This window comes from Arachis hypogaea, chromosome 19, assembly GCF_003086295.3.
Source record: "Arachis hypogaea cultivar Tifrunner chromosome 19, arahy.Tifrunner.gnm2.J5K5, whole genome shotgun sequence".
NCBI classification, from domain to species: Eukaryota; Viridiplantae; Streptophyta; class Magnoliopsida; order Fabales; family Fabaceae; genus Arachis; species Arachis hypogaea.
The window spans coordinates 19,929,980-19,948,726 of NC_092054.1; the positions used below are offsets into that span (position 1 = coordinate 19,929,980).

An 18,747-nucleotide genomic window follows, 5' to 3' on the forward strand; every position below is an offset into this window, starting at 1 on the left:
AAAAACAAAAACAACCAAAAAAAAAAGACAAAAGAAAGATAAAGCATGAAAAAAAAACTGCAACAGTAAAAAAAAGGCATTTTTGTATTTCTTAGAAAAATCCTGTGTTTCATTCTTTCACAAGAGCAACAAAGGAGAATTGCAGAATTTTATACCTAAGGAGTATGTAATGCAACCACTAAGAACATAAAGGGAAAGCTAATAACTAGAAGGCATTAAAAGCAATTTACAATAGCACTCAATTATCCTCATTATATCATATAATTGTGTCAATTTCTGCCAACTCTTATTTATAATTGTGTTTAATGAAAGTGTTTTTGTGACTAATAAAAATATCTTTTTTATGACTGAGTCTAATAGAAGTGTCTTTATAGATATATTTTTTAGATGTATCTCTTTATACATATATTTAAAATATAATAATTAATTATTGTTAGTAATATATTGACAGATAACTATTAGTACCCTATACTTTTCCTATATCATATACTTACTTTATCAACTCAATTTACATTTAACCTTATCATGAAACGATAATTCATTTATTATCCTTCACTTATGGCCCCATGCATTCACATGCAGAAGATCCATACATTACCACAGTATTCAACGAACTCCTTACTCTTTGCTCTCCACATTAACTTGAACAAGGAGACCAAACTTTCCAACATTATAATAAACTAGTTTTATCTATATCATTTGTCTTTATCACTATAAACAAGCAACTAAAGTAATAGACGTATAAGCTGCATATGATTTTCAGCAAAGCTTATATACATTGCTAACAATTTGTCCTACTAAACAGATTTTTATATCTTGACAGATATCATGTGATTTTACTAGAGGCAGTCACAGTCACAAAGCTCAATACAGCAATTGATTAACTCGAAACAAGCGAGGGCTGCACAGAGCTGGGTGCAGACAATGGTGCATTGGTCGTTCGCAAAGCGACATGTTTGGAGAAGACACATGCCACAACAGTTGTCAGCGAATCGGCCACAGCAAGTTGAGGTCGCCTTCTCTAGAAGCCCTTCAGAAGGTTTTGCTTCTTTGATTGCCGGCGAAACGTTATTTGCCGTTGCTTTCAGGTCACCAAACCCGAGACTCATGCCTCCGAGGAATAACTTCTGACTGTCGCGTTCCAATCTCTGTCTGCTAAGTTTACTGTATGCCTGTTTTAAAGCAATAATATATAGGTTGTGCAAAGAGAAAATTGAATATTACTTATATGGTGAGGTGAGAAGTGAGAACTCGAATGTAATTATCTTCACGTGAAGTTGAGAATCGTTAATGATAATTTAGTCAACCTGTTAAATCATCTAATGGCTTTCAGCTATCAACTTCACACGAAAATTATTGCATGTGAATCTTCACCTACTTATATTTTACATTGCAGAGAGAACTAAAATTTGCATTTAATATTTCTATATTGGAAGGAAAAGTTATACCCTCTTAATTAGCATTGGTTCAGGTGCCTTCTTCCCATCACTGTTTTCCACAAGTACCATGCAGGTATACTCTGACGGGAGTTTATGTTGAATGCTCATTTTCGAGACCTGTCATTTGATCAATTTTGCGTTTTCTTACAAGAGTACAGAAGCAGCACAGGAAATATCTTACAACCAACTTACATACTTCAAGAAAACTTTATATACATATTTGTCAAACTTAAAAACAAGAGGAGAAAGAACACAGCAAATATCGCAATACTTCAAAATTCAAGTATCTAACAACATAGAGAGGTTATATTTGATGAGTTTAATTTTGATGCACTAGTAAAATGTTTTATATAGTCGTTTAATGCAGTAACAGAATAATAAACTTTTAAAGCCAAATTAACTTAAATAAACTTCTACACTGTTATATACTTCTACACATCAAAGAGCAGATACTTTTTCCCAAATTCCACAACATATTGTTCATTGCAAGCTTAATTGTTCACTATAAAAGCAACTTTGATTGTAAGCAGATCCATTCAAATTTTCGATTTCACTAGCGCAGCATCTTTTTTTTTTCCCCTTATAAAAAGAGAGCCGATACGCATAGGTCTATAAAATACAAACCTTTTCCACCAACTCTGCACTTTCTAATAACCATGCTTGAGAAGTGACAAGGTCCATGTGTCTCTTTGCAAGGATCTGAAGAAACAAGAAAATAACGAACATACATCATATTGAGCCACATTTCGGAGCATACATTCAACGATCACAAAACATAAGCTTCAACTTTTCAAATTACTTTGGAGGTAAAGCAAATTTTGATTGGAATGTCATAAAATACAATTTCATCCCTATAAACATTTCATATTTACAAATTTCACTCTAGTGCTTGTTAGTTGTTGCATGTTAATATTCAGTTCACAATGTCTATAATTGAATAAATTTGCGAACCTCATAGAAATATGATGAATTAACGGTAGTTAAATGATAGGAATCAAGATTGAAATATTACATTCGTGAGTTGAATATCTTTTTCTCTTTGCACTTCAAGATCCACTTCGAACTTAGTCATATCTGCCAAAGTACCAGTCACTTTAACTGATTCCGGAAAGGTTCCATTGCATCTGCCTGATATCATTAACGGACTTTCTAATGATAGGTCTGGAATATAAGGTGGAAATAACTGCAACCATGAAAATAGGTAAAATGTAACTACGATTTACTTGTTTCTGGTTATAATTAAGGATGAAATATCTCTTTCATGTACCTCTACTGAATCAAGACCTAGACCTCCAAGGGTTATATCTGAAACAATGACTGATGAAGCAGTTCTAAACAACCTTTGCATTCTGAAGGAAATGGAATCTGGACACGGAAGGAAAGAAAAAAAAGAGATTAATAACAGTTCAAGTATCAAAAAATTACCAATTTATTACTTCTGTTTTCCTTTTAAATATAAGATACATACATAGTGACTTCAATAGTGTTACCAAACTTAATAATAACTCTTAGATATTTAAGCCTCAAATCTGAATAAACTTCAAACCACAATTTAAACTGAGAGGGAAAGATATTGACCTAAATCATAAGCAGCATCATAGTGGCCCCTCCCAAGCTGTGCTAGCATTTGCAGGAAGTAGTGATTACAATATAAACCTAAAAATTTTGAAACGAACACAGAGAAGGTTACTAAAAAGCAGTTGAATGAAAAAAGTTGCAAGAGAAAATTATGATAAATCTTTGTTCAAAATTGACAAAGCTCTTTCCAATTACTCATCTTCTGACTTTTTCTAATTTTTCTAAAGTCAAAAGTCACATTTTGCACTTCTCTTCCAATTACTACACAAATTAAAACTCAAATCATTTTTAATGATTTGCAAAGAGTTAACAATTTAAGTTCTTAAGAAGAACTTGTTAAGACACTCTAGAGAAGAACTTCACAAGTTACTTTCAGAAGTTCCTTTCCCAAAAGTTAAATACCAAAACAAGCCTTTGTACTAAAATAAAGCATAAGCTATAGTAAATGTTGATACAAACAATCTTCTTACATTTCTTCTTACAATGAGTTGAATGTAAAACATGAATTTTGTATCAAAGTTTGCTGTTTCTTAGAAGTCAGAGCTTCACGTGGAAACAACACTCATAAAAATGGTGAAATGTCAAATGAATTCTGCCAAATTAACATGTCATAGAAATGAAGTTCTTAAAACAGTAAAGTATCCTTGCCTATGCCAAGAGTACATAAGCGCGGTGTGCGAACCGGTTGCCCATTTGTGGGGCAGCTTTTCACAAAATTGCATATCTGTCTCTCATTCTCAACAGTCCCATCAGTAACAAGAAAAATTAGAGGGATTGAATCTGAAGCAGTTGAATTCTGAAACAGCTTCATTGCCTAAAGATATAATAGAGTATTAGATAAAAATAAATGAACATCATCTTATATAAACAAAAAGGTACATATAAAGGTCTCAGCATCCGTGAAGTTCTTTAAGGCATACAAGTAACTAAACAATGCATAAACCCTCAAAAAACACTAAAGACTGCAATGAATGTAGTTAACAATACAAAGCAGATCAAACATGGAAACTTCATTTGAATGTCAAATATGGGATACATTGATGTGAATATGGGGAGAAAAAATGGTAAAGGCTCGAAGCTTTTTATGTACTGTGGATGTAGACTAGCAGCAACACCAAAAGAAAGCATACAAATTACCAAAGGAATGGGAAAATGCAAAATAAAAGAAAGAACCAAATTTTGTCATGCCTTTTGTTTTCTCTTTATTATGATGATGACTGCAAAAGAAGTATATCAACTACATATAAAATGTGCTTTGTAGGATCAATGAATGAATAGAATAGAGAGAGAACAAGGAAGGTTAACCAAGGGCATGTTTGGTTTGAAAAAGAAAAGTTACAAGGTGGCACCTTCTAACTAACCTTTTTCATTTCCTCATTTCAGATGTATATTACTTTCATTAGTACTGCAGTTGATTTTAACTTGGCCTATGTTTACATAGGCGAGTCTCAAGCTCGGAAAAACGAAAAGAGTTGTTTGATGTGCGACTGCCAATTTAAAACAATGTCGCATCCCAATACATGGCCATGACGCAATGACATCCTTGAATCCATGTTGGGTTTTGTTAGGCTTGCGACAGCCAATGTAAAACAAGGTCGCATCTCACAGCATAGACAATTAGACACGACGTAATGACGTCTTGATTCATCTATCCGACTCCACTTAGTGTATGAGAATAAAGAAAGGATAAGAGTAATTTTAGGAAGTAAAAAAAAATGAGTTTTAATAGGAGAGAACTCAAAATGTTTAGTAAAGAGTTTTTGTCGGAGAATTTTATTCTTATTCGTTGAAGTTATAGCATAGAGATATTATATATACGTCTCAAGAATTGTAATTGATATCAGTAACAATAACAATATCCTTATTCACATCATCTTATAAAGTTAGTTAAAAAAAATCTTTCATATTGTTTTTCCTCTTTACAAAATATATAGCGAGTGCATTATTGTGAGTAGTGTTCAATTTCATATTACTTTGTATCTATTAGAAGTCAAAATTCCGCTGTAGACTCAACAATTTGTATCAAGAGCCAACGTTATATTATTCATTATTTGAGTGATAAAATTCAATTTTGAATATAATGGCTTCTACTAGTAGTAATGTCAAAGTAGGTAAATATGAAATCGAGAAGTTCAATGGGAAAAATGATTTTTCCTATTGGAGGATGCAGATGAAAAATCTGCTTATATCACAAAAATTACACAAGGCACTGGTAGGAAAAGAGAAAAAGCCGGAGGAAATGAAAGATGAGGATTGGGAAGAATTAGATCTTGAGGCGCGGGCTGCAATAATCTTATGCCTTGAGAGGAATGTTGCTTTTTTGGTAAATGAAGAAGCAACTGCAGCAGGCGTTTGGTTAAAGTTAGAGAGTAACTTCATGACGAAGACTCTAACTAACAGGATCTACTTAAAATCCAAATTGTATACATGCAAAATGGAGGAAAGCACCTCAATCCGAGAATATATTAATAAGTTTGACAGGATCATATCAAACTTAAAGGATATAGATGTGAAGGTTGATGATGAAGACCAAGCACTCATATTGTTACTTTCATTACCGAAGTCCTATGAAAATCTGGTGCAGACATTGATGCTGGTGGGTGACACTCTGACCATGGATGAGACGAGGGCATCACTTTTAGCAGATGATCTACGTAAGGTTGCTACAAGTGTAATGTAATCTTCAAATGGAAGAGAGTATAATGATCAAGCACAAGGATTGTTCGCGGCTAGAGGAAGGACTAATGAAAGAGGAAAAGGTAATAAGCGTGAAAAGTTTAGGCCAAAATCTAGACCTCACGCGGAGAGAACATGCTTTAAATGTGGTGAGGCTAGACATTTCAAAGTAAATTGTCAAAATAAGAAGATAACTTTCAAGAAACAGAACAACGACAACCCAAAAGAAAAGCAAGAAGCAAGCTACGTCTCAAATGATGAGGAGGATTGTTACTCTGTAACGGAACAATCTTATGAAATCTCCGGTAAGTGGATTCTTGATTCAGGAGCCTCTCACCATATGTGTTCAAATAGGAAGTGGTTTACTACCTATGAAAGCATAAATGGTGGCACAGTTTTAATGGACAATGATCATGCTTGTAAAACTGTGGGGTTGGGTACTATAAGAATCAAGATGCATGATGGAGGAGTAAGAACCTTAAAGGATGTGAGGCATATTCCAGACTTGCGGAAAAATCTTATCCCCATAGGTTTGTTGGAAAAAAAATGGCTGCAAAATAGTTGCGAAAAATGGGGTACTAAAAGTTGTTCGTGGTTCTTTGGTAGTGATGAAGAAAATTCGTCACGGTAATCTTTATTCTCTTTTGGGGACAACAGTCACATGTGAGTTAGCAGTTGGAATCGGTGGAAGTAGAGATCAAACAAATTGCACAAGAATATGGCACATGCGGCTTGGACATATGTCAGAAAAAGGTCTATCATTGCTTTGTGGACAAGGTTTGCTGAAGAATATGAAGAAACCACAAATAAAATTTTGTGAGCATTGTGTGTATGAAAAGGCACATAGGGTGAAGTTTTCTACAAGCAAGCATAAAAGCAGAGGGTTGTTAGACTACGTGCATACTGATGTTTGGGGCCCGACTAAAGTTACTTCCAAGGGTGGTTCCAGGTATTTTGTTACTTTTGTTGATGATTATTCCAGGTATGTTTGGATTTACTTCCTCATATATAAGAATGAGGTATTCGATACTTTTAAGCGGTGGAGAGCAATGGTTGAAAAGCGGACAGGTAAGAAGCTGAAAACTCTACGATCTGATAATGGCACAGAGTACACGGATGGAACTTTCAAGGAGTTCTGTGACCGAGAAGGCATTGCAAGACACTGGACAGTTAGAAAAAAACCACAACAGAATGGAGTCGCCGAATGAATGAATCGTACGCTACTTGAGAAGGCAAGGTGTATGCGCTCTAATTCCGGGTTAGGCAGAGAATGGTAAGCAGAATCGGTTGCTACAGCTTGCTACATAGTGAATCGATCCCCACATTCTTCTCTAGATGGAGACATACCTTATAAGGTATGGTCAGGGGAACATGCAGATTACGAGAAACTCAGAGTCTTTGGATGCACAGTCTATTATCATGTCAAAGATAATAAGTTTGATGATAGAGCTAAGAAGGCAATCTTTTTGGGGTATCCAAGAGGGGTTCAAGGCTATCGCCTTTGGAGTGTAAATGATTCTAAGTTTGTAATTAGCAGGGATGTTACCTTTGATGAACGATCTATGGTAGCTTTGTCTAAAGATGTGGTGCCAGATGATGGTGATGTTGGAAAAACTTCAAATACTCAAGTGGTGGAGATAGAGTCTAAATACCAACAAATAGACTCTAATAATGTTCAGGTGGAGCATCCTAATGCTACTCGAGATGACGTAGAGGATGAACTTGATCATGAGGAAATTCAGCGAGAAAATGCACATGTATTACAACAGCAGCAGCAGGATTCTTTGGCATCTACTAGGCCAAAGAGGAATTATAAATTTGTTCAGAAGTTCGGGTCAGACAAGCCTTTGAGACATTATAGGCAGCTAAACTTGGTAGATTATGCACTCTCAGTGGAGAATGATGAGTCGGTCACCGTCAAACATGCTATCAAAGACAAAGAAAGAGAGAATTGGTTGGTCGCTATGGAGGAAGAGACGCAATCTCTTCATAAGAACAAGACATGGGATGTGGTCCCATTGCCCGTGGGAAAGACTGCAATTGGTTGTAAGTGGGTGTATAAAAGAAAAGAAGATCCTACTAAGTCAGATGGTACAAGATTCAAAGCTAGGTTAGTAGCAAAGGGTTTTGCACAGAAATAAGGTGTTGATTACAATGAGATATTTTCTCTTGTGGTGAAACACACTTCCATACGAGTGCTTTTAAGTCTTGTCGCTCATGGTGATCTTGAGTTGGAACAACTAGACGTGAAGACTGCATTCTTGCATGGTGACTTAGAGGAAGAAATTTACATGTATCAACCTGAGGATTTCAGGGTTGAGGGTAAAGAAAGTCAGGTATGTCGCTTGAGGAAATCGCTATATGGATTGAAACAATCTCCTCGGCAATGGTATAAGCGATTTGACTCCTTTATCTTAAAACAAGGTTTTTCCAGAAATAATTATGATTGTTGTGTATACATTCGTAAGCTTCCTGGAGGTGATTATATCTATCTTCTATTGTATGTGGATGACATGCTTATTGCCTCTAAGAGCAAGGTAGAGATAGATATGTTAAAGGTTCAACTTGGTAAAGAATTTGAAACAAAAGACTTGGGTGCTGAACGAAAAATATTAGGCATGGAAATTAAAAGAGAGAGATCAAGCTAAAAATTGTTCTTGAGCCAAAGAGGATACATTGAGCGCGTCATTGAAAGGTTTGAAATGAAAAATGTTAAATCGGTGGTAACGCCGTTGACTCCACATTTTAGGCTCTCTAGTAAACAATCTCCCACAACAGTAGAGGATAAGGCTTACATGGAAAATGTACCTTATGCTAGTGCAGTCAGTAGCCTAATGTATGCTATGGTGTGTACACGCCCAGATATTTCACAGGCAGTCAGTGTTGTTAGCAGGTTCATGGCAAACCCGGTTAAGGCACACTGGGAAGCAGTCAAGTGGATATTAAGATACTTGAAGGGTACCATTGACATAGGTTTATGCTTTAGTGGAAAATCATGTCAAATCAGCGGCTTTGTTGATTCTGATTATGCTGGTAATCTAGATAGAAGACGTTCTACGACTGGTTATGTATATAAAATACAAGGTGCTCCAGTTAGTTGGCGATCAATGTTACAAGCTACAGTGGCACTATCTACTACAGAGGCTGAGTACATGGCAGTAGCAGAAGGGGTGAAAGAAGCATTGTGGCTAAGGGGTCTTCTAGATGATTTGGGGTTGAAGCAAGATTGCGTGAATCTGAGTTGTGATAGTCAAAGTGCAATTCATTTGGCTAAAAATCAGGTTCATCATGCTCGTACCAAGCATATTGATGTAAGATATCACTTCGTGCGCGATGTTATAGAAAAAGGTAACATTTCTCTTATAAAAGTAGACACAGATGAAAATCCTGCTGATATGTTGACTAAAGTAGTGTCAGAAAACAAATTCCAACACTGTTTGGAATTGCTCAATATTGCTTCATGTTAGGCAATACATGGAGAAATAGAGGAACTACGATTGGTTTGATCCTGAACAAGAGTACGTAGGCAGTCATTGTAAAAATGATGCAACCAGATATGAATACCACACTTTGATCGTCCAAAATTTGAGTAGATTTCAAATTGTGACCGAGGTGGAGAATTGTGAGAATAAATGAAGGATAAGAGTAATTTTAAGAAGTAAAAAAAAATGAGTTTTAATAGGAGAGAACTCAAAATGTTAGTAAGGAGTTTTTGTCGGAGAATTTTATTCTTATTCGTTGAAGTTATAGCATAGAAATACTATATATACGTCTCAAGAATTGTAATTGATACCAGTAACAATGACAATATCCTTATTCACATCATCTTATAGAGTTAGTTAAAAAAAAATCTTTCATATTGTTTTTTCTCTTTACAAAATATATAGCGAGTGCATTATTGTGAGTAGTGTTCAATTTCATATTATTTTGTATTTATTAGAAGTCAAAATTCCGCTATAGACTCAACATAGTGGGAAAAAGCTTTGTTAAGTAAGTAATTAAGTAAGTACTGCAGTTGATTTTAGCAGCAAAACAAACTTTAATCAACAAGTCATGCAATAAGAGAAGAATGTTTTGCACATAATATTGAAATTGTCAAAGAATTACCTGAGTTAAGGGATTCAAGATGTTGGTACCACCATTTGCAATAAAAGTGGCTTCAACCCACTTGGTAGCACTCAAAAGTTTTTCCACCGTAGCCGGTTCCATCAATCCAGAAAATGAATAGAACTCCCCATTGAAAGCTATTATGTTAAATGTATCTTGTGCATTCAGATGGGAAAGGGATGCTATTAATGCATTCTTTGTGCTTTCAAGAGGACTTCCCTTCATGCTTCCACTTATATCTACTATAAACACCACATTCTTTCTAAAAACCTGTCAAGTCATTAAAGCAGAATTTCCATTAAACAAAAACAATGATTCTGCACGACCCCCATATATTTCAATCTTACTTTATCCTAACTTGTTCCTAGTTACATATTTTTGTTACACAAAGAATAACATTATATTTTACCAATACAAATATATTGTTAACTTAACAGATAATTATTTTTTCTGAGAGAAATCATTTTTTGCATAACAGAGACTAGAAAACAACAGAGGATCCATCTTATTTGTTCATATATGTGAATGACAAGACAGTTTAAATACATGCTGAAAAGATAATTTTATGTTTGAATAGGAAACATAAGTAGTAGCTCTTCCAATAGACAATTAATTGAAACCTTAAAATTTTGTTTGCTTTGGTAACAATACTTTTTTAAAAAGTTATATCCAAACACACTTAAAACTTTAAAGAAAATTAAACCTATAATAATGCAAACAAACCTTTCTATCCTGGCTTTTTCCTGGGTAAAGATACAAGCAAAATATCTCCCGTTCGTCGAAATCACGCAAGAAAGGAGATTGCAAGAGAACACCACCAACTATATCCGTTAAAGAAACCTGTGAAGACACCAATTCGGCTATTCAGGATCCACGAATTTTTACAGAATATTGAAATTGCCATTGGAAAGAACTTGATAGAATTATATGCTTCCAGGTCTTACAATGTAGGAAAGACTAAAGTCTATACTTGACCAAGCTTGCACTTCTGCTTCATATGATAAACTTAATTTGCCAGCTTGGCGCATTAGTACCTGGAAACCATGAAGATCATATTTAGTTCATTTCTATGAATGAGAGGCCTAACAGAATTTTGTTATACTGCAGTAGGCTATGTTTGCCGGTGTCCCCAACCTAACAGGTCAATGACTAATCTACCGCAGATTTGAGTTATATTCAAGGGTTTGCTGCTAGTTATTGGACTTCTGCATACATAATATGGATTCAAATATCTTACACTTGCTTGAGTAGACAAGTGAGCTAACCACTCGACTAACCCAAGTTGATTAAGTTGGTTTAAGGATGATATTTGTTTGAACTACCATAAAGGAATATTTTATATACAACTATACATATTATTGACGTCATTGAATTGAAAAAGTAATACTTAGCTTGATTAAAAATATTTAAAGACATAAGACTTGAATGAGTTACCATTATAATAGTTTGTCTTATTTAAAACAAAATGAAATAGTTCAACTTTAAGATGGAATGTTTTATGAAGTCTAATTTTGTAATTTTTATATTATAATATTTGATCAACAAGTGTCCTTTATAAGTATGAAGCAGTGGCAACAATTTAGGAATAAGAATGCTTCATAATCAGTAGGTTTTACCTTAAGAGGATGACTGGAGGTATTGCATGACACTTCTCTTGCAGCACCAGAATTCACTTTCAATAATATTCTCTCTTTCTTAGGAGATTTTATTCCAATAGGGTTAACGTATGAAGGGAAGCTAAAAGGAATATTAAGAGAGAACTGGCCTTCATTGAATAATATCTCCTGAGACCATTTTATCTTAATTGAGAAGATCGAGCCTCCACTAAACTACAATAATAATAGAAAAAAAAAAAGATCTTATTTATTTTAATTAATAAACAAACAATGTCTTTGTAACTATTATTATCAATAAGAACGTACGTATTAATTCACTATTTTATTTATTAAATATGTATAAAAATAATAAAAATGGAATTAATTGAGATGACAAATTATTTATAATTTAATATAAAAGATCTTGAATTTAAATTTTAGAAATAGCCAAAAAAAGTTATGAATTATATATAATTAATTATGCTAAATATACACTAAAATTATTTACTAATAAAAAAAATATTTTATACAAATAATATTTTTTATATACAATAAAAAGTATTTTAACAAACAAAATTGTAAACTAATCCCTGCTCATATTATCCTTATTTATAATATAAATCATATTGGAAATTTTTTGGATAAAAAATAAAATTGGGTGAATAGCGAAGATTTTTACTTAATTTATAAATAAAAAATATATATATAATACACATTGTACACGAAAACTTCTCTCTTTGTCTTAGCATTACTCAATTATATATATATATATATATAGAAGTATGATGAAGTATCAGCAATAAAGGTCAAATTGATAACAGAAGTGGTAGGGATTAGTATATTTTGTAATTTGTAATTATTAATTAGTTATTATTAATATTTTTAATAGTGTAAGATTATATTTAATAATGTGAAATTATACATTCTTTTTCTACTGATTAAATATTGGCTAAATTTTAATAAAAGAGCTGGGTTGTGAATTGATAATATGAAGTATGAGTAATAAGATTCATCTTTGTTGCAATGTAATAGTGACCTGTGGGATGTCAATAATGTATATTTGGCTTTTCAAGAAGTATCCATCTTTGGCTTTGGCCACTTTCTCCTTATCATTTTCATCATTCCGAGAAATCAATTCAGTATGATATGATCTTCCAAAGTTATCAACCTCAACACCTAGAAGTGAACCCTGTTAGCCACATCATATTTAACTTGAGAACTCATGAAGGGGAAATTTCTCTAAAATATTTTCATTATGCAATTCATGCAATATAAGATGCATTCAATTAAAACTTATGGAACAGGAAACATAATGCACTCCATAATATCCCGTGTCCACAATCATGAATCAGGATCATAGATCGATAAAATTTAATACAAATACAACATGACTGATTGAGACAGATATAGAATTTATTATATATAGTCCAATACCATATCAGCGATGGTGTGACACAACAGAAAACAACTTGCAATATATTGTTAGGATTAAAGAATGGACATAAGCTATGAAAGATCCTATAGTAGAACAGTTGTTTAAACTGGTACTTTAATTTAATTATAAGAAATATTAATGGCGTTCTTAAATGCAGATACTCATTATTCAAGGTATTTGAAAGAAGAATCGAGCATGGAAAAAAAATCTGATACTTAAACCGCTAATAATTTGACTTTTGAGAATATGGCCATGCATTTAGGTGGTGCCAAATTTTAACTGAGTAGAATCAGTTGGTCATGCCAAGAATAGTATCTCTTCTTGGCACACCATATGATCAGAACTACTCCGACATGTAACGTCTCACAGTGTCATTATTATATGTTGCCATGTTGCCAACTAGCCAAGTAGCCATATAATTCGGTCAATAATAACATTCTGGCAAGTTTCATGGAAGATATTGCATTAGAAAAAATAATTTCCATGTGGGCCCCGAATCATTATGATTTTAACAAAAGATAAACACGATTATGTTTGACACATCAACGACATGGGAAAATTCTTTCCCTTTTGTGTATATTCTTTTAGTACTCAAAATAAGAATTTAATTCTAATGCGGTAATATAAAATAGTTGTATAAATACATTTAATTATGTGATATTAAATAAATAAAAATAATTATTTTTTATATAATTACATAAATAATTATCCAAAGAATCGATACTATTGAACGAGAGAATATAATATTTTATATTATTAATATATTAAAATTAAATTCTTAAAATAATGTAAAAAACATGTCTTTTAATTTACACTTGAAACATAATGAAAATTATTATGGGTATCATTTTTCAAATTTTTCAAATTGAATAGCCAATACAACTAGATATCTTTTAAATTATTTTTTTAATTAATCTTTTATATTATTACATTAATTTAAAAAATTAAAACAAACACATCTAAATAAATTTAGTGTCCTAATTTTTTTAAAATTTAAAATACAAATTCAAAAACAATTTAAATAAGATTAAAATCTAAAAATTTAATTTTAAATACCTAAATCTATAGACTCGAGGTGGTGTGACAGAAATTTTTATTGGTATAAGATTACATCAGGGATCATCCTTAAGTCCATACCTTTTTCCATTAGTTTTAGAAGTACTCACAGAACACATCTAAGAGCTTGTGCCATGGTGCATACTTTTTGCCAATGATATCATCTTTATGGGAGAGTGAAAAGAAGACCTAAATAAGAAGTTGGACTTATTGAGAGAAACTCTAGAAGTGTATGATCTACGCATAAGCCGTAGCAAGACAGAATATATGAAATGTAAGTTCAGTCTAAGAAAGAAAAACCCTAACATAGAGATAAAGATTAGAGAAAACATCCTACAAAAAGTTAAAAGTTTTAAATATCTTGGGTGTATCATACAGGATAATAGAGAGATTAAACAAGATGCTAAATCATAAGATCCAAGCAGGTTGGTCAAAATGATAGAGTGCATCTATTTTTATATGCGACAAAAAATACCTTTAAAATTTAAAGGTAAATTCTATCGGACCGCTGTAAAACCGGTTATGCTTTATGGTACGGAGTGTTGGACGGCCAAAGGAGAGCACGAACATAAGCTAACTGTGGCAGAGATGAAGATGTTGAGATGGATGAGTGGTCATACGCGATTGGATAAAATAAAGAACGAAAATATAAGGGTGAGAGTTGGAGTAGCACCCATTGTGAAAAAGATGGTTGAATTGCGTCTCAAATGGTTTGAACATGTGAAAAGAAGACTAATAGAACACTCAGTCAGAAGGGTGAATGAGGTGGAAGATAGACAATGAGCGAAAGGGAGAGAAAGACCTAAGAAGACCATCCATGAGGTGGTCAAACGAAATTTACATGTAAATAGTCTCTTTGTAGACATAATAAATGACAGAACATAATGACATCGTTTGATTCATGTAGTCGACCCACTTAATAGGACAAGTCTTTATTGTTATTTTTTGTATACTTTTATAGATCCTTTATTTTTTCTGGAATCTACGCACCATTGTAAGAGGACAGCGAAGCCCGCTCCAGAATTCCTATAGTAAATACTTAAAAACATAAATAGCAAAAAATAATTTCAGGGCAAAGTTGACAATCAACAATTTTTGGAACTGAGTTGAAATCAATCATTGAATGTATTAATTTCCGAAGCTGCTACTTTTGAGAGGACAAGGTTTTTAAAAATTTCACATAATTTTATATTTTTGTTTCAAGGTTAAGAGAACGACCCTCCCCAACAGATCAATTAAGCATAATCCTCGAAAACATTTCTTAAAAATATGAAAACTAATATACTCTTTAAAAGCATAAATATCAAAAATATTTTTAATAAAAGTTAAAAATTGGAATTAATCACTGAGTATATGTATTTATTTAATATAAAATATATCCCATATAAAATATAAAAAAGTTTTAAGTATTTTAAAAATATTAATATTTTAATTATAAAATTTATATATAATTAAAATTAACTGTTAAAATTATTAGAATATTGATATTTTTAAATCTGAAACTCTTCCTAAAATATAAAGTCTGAATTTCTTTTTCCAAAGACTGACTATTGCCTAAAATTATTAGAATATTGATATTTTTAAATCTGAAACTCTTCCTAAAATATAAAGTCTGAATTTCTTTTTCCAAAGACTGACTATTGCCTTCAGCCGCTAATTTGAGACTGTAAGAGTAAATTTGATTTACGTTTTAATTTTTTATTTTTATTTTTAATATTTTTTATTTTTGTTTTTTTATAAAATTTAAAAAACAAAAATATTAGAAAAAAAATAAAAAATACAAATACAAATCAAACCCACGATAAAATTTTATCTTTTATGATTTCAATTTAAATTGTTTTTAAGTCCAACGTAAAGACAACGACCCGCCCCAACTAACTTCCTCCACCCCTTCGGCTAAGAAAAGAAAATTGAGCACGTCTCATTTTCTTTCCATTCCATCACATGGCATGATGTTTTAACTTCCACAAAGAAATAGAGTCCAGTAGTATTCAATTTTTAAGTGATGATAGAATAAATATTTAATGATCTTCAATTAATGTCGATAAAAAATATCTTATACACACTAAAAAAATTATTATATATATTATTTTATATATTTTTAATATATATTTTATATTTTAAAACATATTTTATATAAATGACTAATTTAGTAATTTAATTTTAATGTATACATATCATAATTATTTTAAATTAGATATTTTAGTTTTTTATATAAAATTTATAAAAATTATTCTCATTAAACAAATAATTTTTCAAGTGTTGATAATAAAATTTTTAATATATATTATATTAATAACTTTATTATAAAATAATTAAATTATAAAAAATATTATTACAAGATAAATTAGTCTTTTATTAAACAACTTATTCTTTTCAAAAGTTTCTAGAATAATAAAATTGTGAAAAATAAAATATTATCTCTGAAATTTTTTGAAAATCAATTTAATTGTTTACTATTTATGATATTTTATCAACTATCAGAAGAGAGAGAAGAGGAGTGGGATAAATTTAGAATTTTGAAAATTAATCAAAAGAAAAATATCTTACGATTTGTATTTTAGTAACTTTAAGATGGTACATAAATGGTGTGTATTTGTGTTTCTTTGTATTAGTTTATGTCTCAAATTTTGTCTCTCAACAAATTAAATTGATGCACTTGTGTGTTACTTTGTTCATATTTTAAGTAGTCACACTCACACCTACTAACACAACACAATTTTAGTGGACTGATTAAGACTAAAGTTAAACTCTTCAAAATATTTATCCACTAAAAAAAACTAATGAAGTAACCTTCATCTGACTAGTGTTCTAAAAATATTAATTAAAAGATTAAACTAAAAAGCTAAAAAAATAAAATAAAATGTGTAAATGATCAATAGATTAATCACATTAATTAAAAAAATTTAATAAAACTGTTGTCTACACTCTACAGAAGTGATTAACAAAACCAGAAGGTTGGAAATGAAATTTATTCATTGGCCACTTCCACCGTGATTTCACATTTTTTTATTTTTTACCTCTCCTTTGATAGAAGTAAATTTTTTCAATTTTTACTTCAATTGTTTAATAAAGTATGATTTATATTATTTAATATTTTCTTTCACATATTTTTTTAATTTTATTTAAAAAAATAAAAAATAAAAAATTACACATTACTAAATAAATTAAAAGGATGCATGGCTTCTTTTTGACCTGATTCCGAAACAGTGGAATACCCAAGCCTAGGTCCCTCCCACGTCCCACCCCTAGAACTAGAAGTTTCAAGGACTCAACCTATCTCGCTGTGCCAACTGTCAGCCTATCCGAATTTTCTTCAAATTCTCTCTTCTATTCATTTTCTCCAAACGAAGAAATTTACATAAAGACAAAGATTCGAGCGAAGTTATCTTCGGATAAAATAATAATTAAAAATTATTAAATAATTATATCAACAACAATAATTTCAAGTGAGTTTTCACCTTTTTAATCATATTAATTTAACATCTAATACTTCTCTAGTTCTCTTTCAGATTTAGGCTTGTTCAAGTTAGTATAGTTTGTGTTTGGATTCTATGTAAAATAATAGACATAAACATTTTTAACTAAAAAGATAAGAATGAAATACAAAATTTTTACTATCTAAAAGATTCATAACCTTTATAATACTTCTTCACACTAAAGACCAAAAAAAAAAAAAAATATACTTTTGCCTTATATTTCTTACCCAGTCAGAAATCAGAAGGATTTTTTTCTATTATAAAATAAAAAAATTACTTATTTCCAAATGCAAGTTTACGGAGAAGAAACCACTTTCCTTCAAAAATCACCCCATAGTTCATCAATAAACACAAGAAAACTAGAATTAGTAAATGATTTTCCTCTAAAGCTATTGCCAAAGATATCAGCCATTGTATATATAACATATTAACATTTACCTGCTCTCCCATCGGTATCGCGAGGCGGCAATCGCACGTGCTACTTCCCAACACGCAATGCACGCGCCACCGTGCATTGACGGTTACAAACGCCGTGTCCAAGCTACAATCGACCTCCATGGTGACTCCTAGAAGCTGCAGCGGTATTAGCGCCGGCGGGTCACACTTCCCGTGCACGTACGGTTGGTAGCTCCGGATGTCCGGGTTATCCACCGTATCCGGATCCGATATCACGGCGTAGCACATCGGCGCCGTCGGTAGGTATTCCTCCGGCGATCTCGACATCGCCGGTACCGGCGCCGAACCTTGGCCGTAGTATATGCGCCTGGAGAGCCTGAGTCCGAAATCAACGGAGCTGGAGAACTGGTTGGCCATGACCGCCGCCGATGATGCCGGAGATGAATTTCCGGCGAGTGCTTTTAGAAAGAAGATTAGAGAGAGAAGAAGAAGATTGGAGAATTTTGGAAGGATGTGGAATGACGCATTAATAGGAAGATGAAAGTGAAGGGTTTTGAATAACAGTTGATGAAGAAAGCGGAAGAAAAAGATGAGAAAAGTGAGCAAGAGGAAGAGGTAGCTCGAAATAGGCCCAACCTGTTAGAACCTCAAAGTCCTTGCGACTTTACCTCTACTAATTTAAGTCACATTTACATAAATCAAGAAATTATTTTTAAGGGTCCCAATTCTCAAATACAAAATACATCTCCATTTCAATAATTTCTCCCATTATATTGATGATATAATATAATTTATGTCTACATAAGTACATATACATTTTATTGTTTTAAATAAACAATTATTTAAGAGTAAAATCATTAACTCTTTTACTCTTTAGTCTTTACTCATATTGTGTACATAATTAGTCCACATTTGTTAATTCGTTAACGCTTGTTTGAAAAGTTTTAAAAGTAAAATCATTAACTCTTTAGTCTTTACTCATATTG

General features: G+C 32.1%; 1 protein-coding gene across 1 annotated transcript; it reads right to left on the bottom strand.

Moving 5' to 3' along the window:
• Window positions 1-520: 520 nt before the first annotated feature.
• On the bottom strand, window positions 521-18,515 carry LOC112776577 (uncharacterized). The gene is made up of 13 exons (XM_025820781.3): window positions 17,804-18,515; window positions 12,432-12,584; window positions 11,417-11,629; window positions 10,745-10,834; window positions 10,524-10,640; window positions 9,801-10,070; window positions 3,666-3,831; window positions 3,018-3,095; window positions 2,707-2,804; window positions 2,452-2,622; window positions 2,064-2,138; window positions 1,449-1,556; window positions 521-1,172 (listed from the first exon to the last, which is right to left on the bottom strand). The coding sequence occupies exons 1-13, from the start codon at window positions 18,176-18,178 to the stop codon at window positions 840-842; spliced, it is 2,247 nt and encodes a 748-aa protein (XP_025676566.1). The 5' UTR covers window positions 18,179-18,515; the 3' UTR covers window positions 521-839.
• Between the last annotated feature and the right edge of the window lie 232 nt (window positions 18,516-18,747).

Coding starts and splice junctions, on each gene's coding strand:
- LOC112776577 (XM_025820781.3), bottom strand. CDS start 18,178: ATGGCCAACCAGTTCTCCAGCTCCGTTGATTTCGGACTCAGGCTCTCC. Junction 3,832..9,800: donor TCTTGAATCCCTTAACTCAG/GTAATTCTTTGA, acceptor TTATATCTTTAG/GCAATGAAGCTGTTTCAGAA. Junction 2,139..2,451: donor AAGATATTCAACTCACGAAT/GTAATATTTCAA, acceptor TTGTTTCTTCAG/ATCCTTGCAAAGAGACACAT.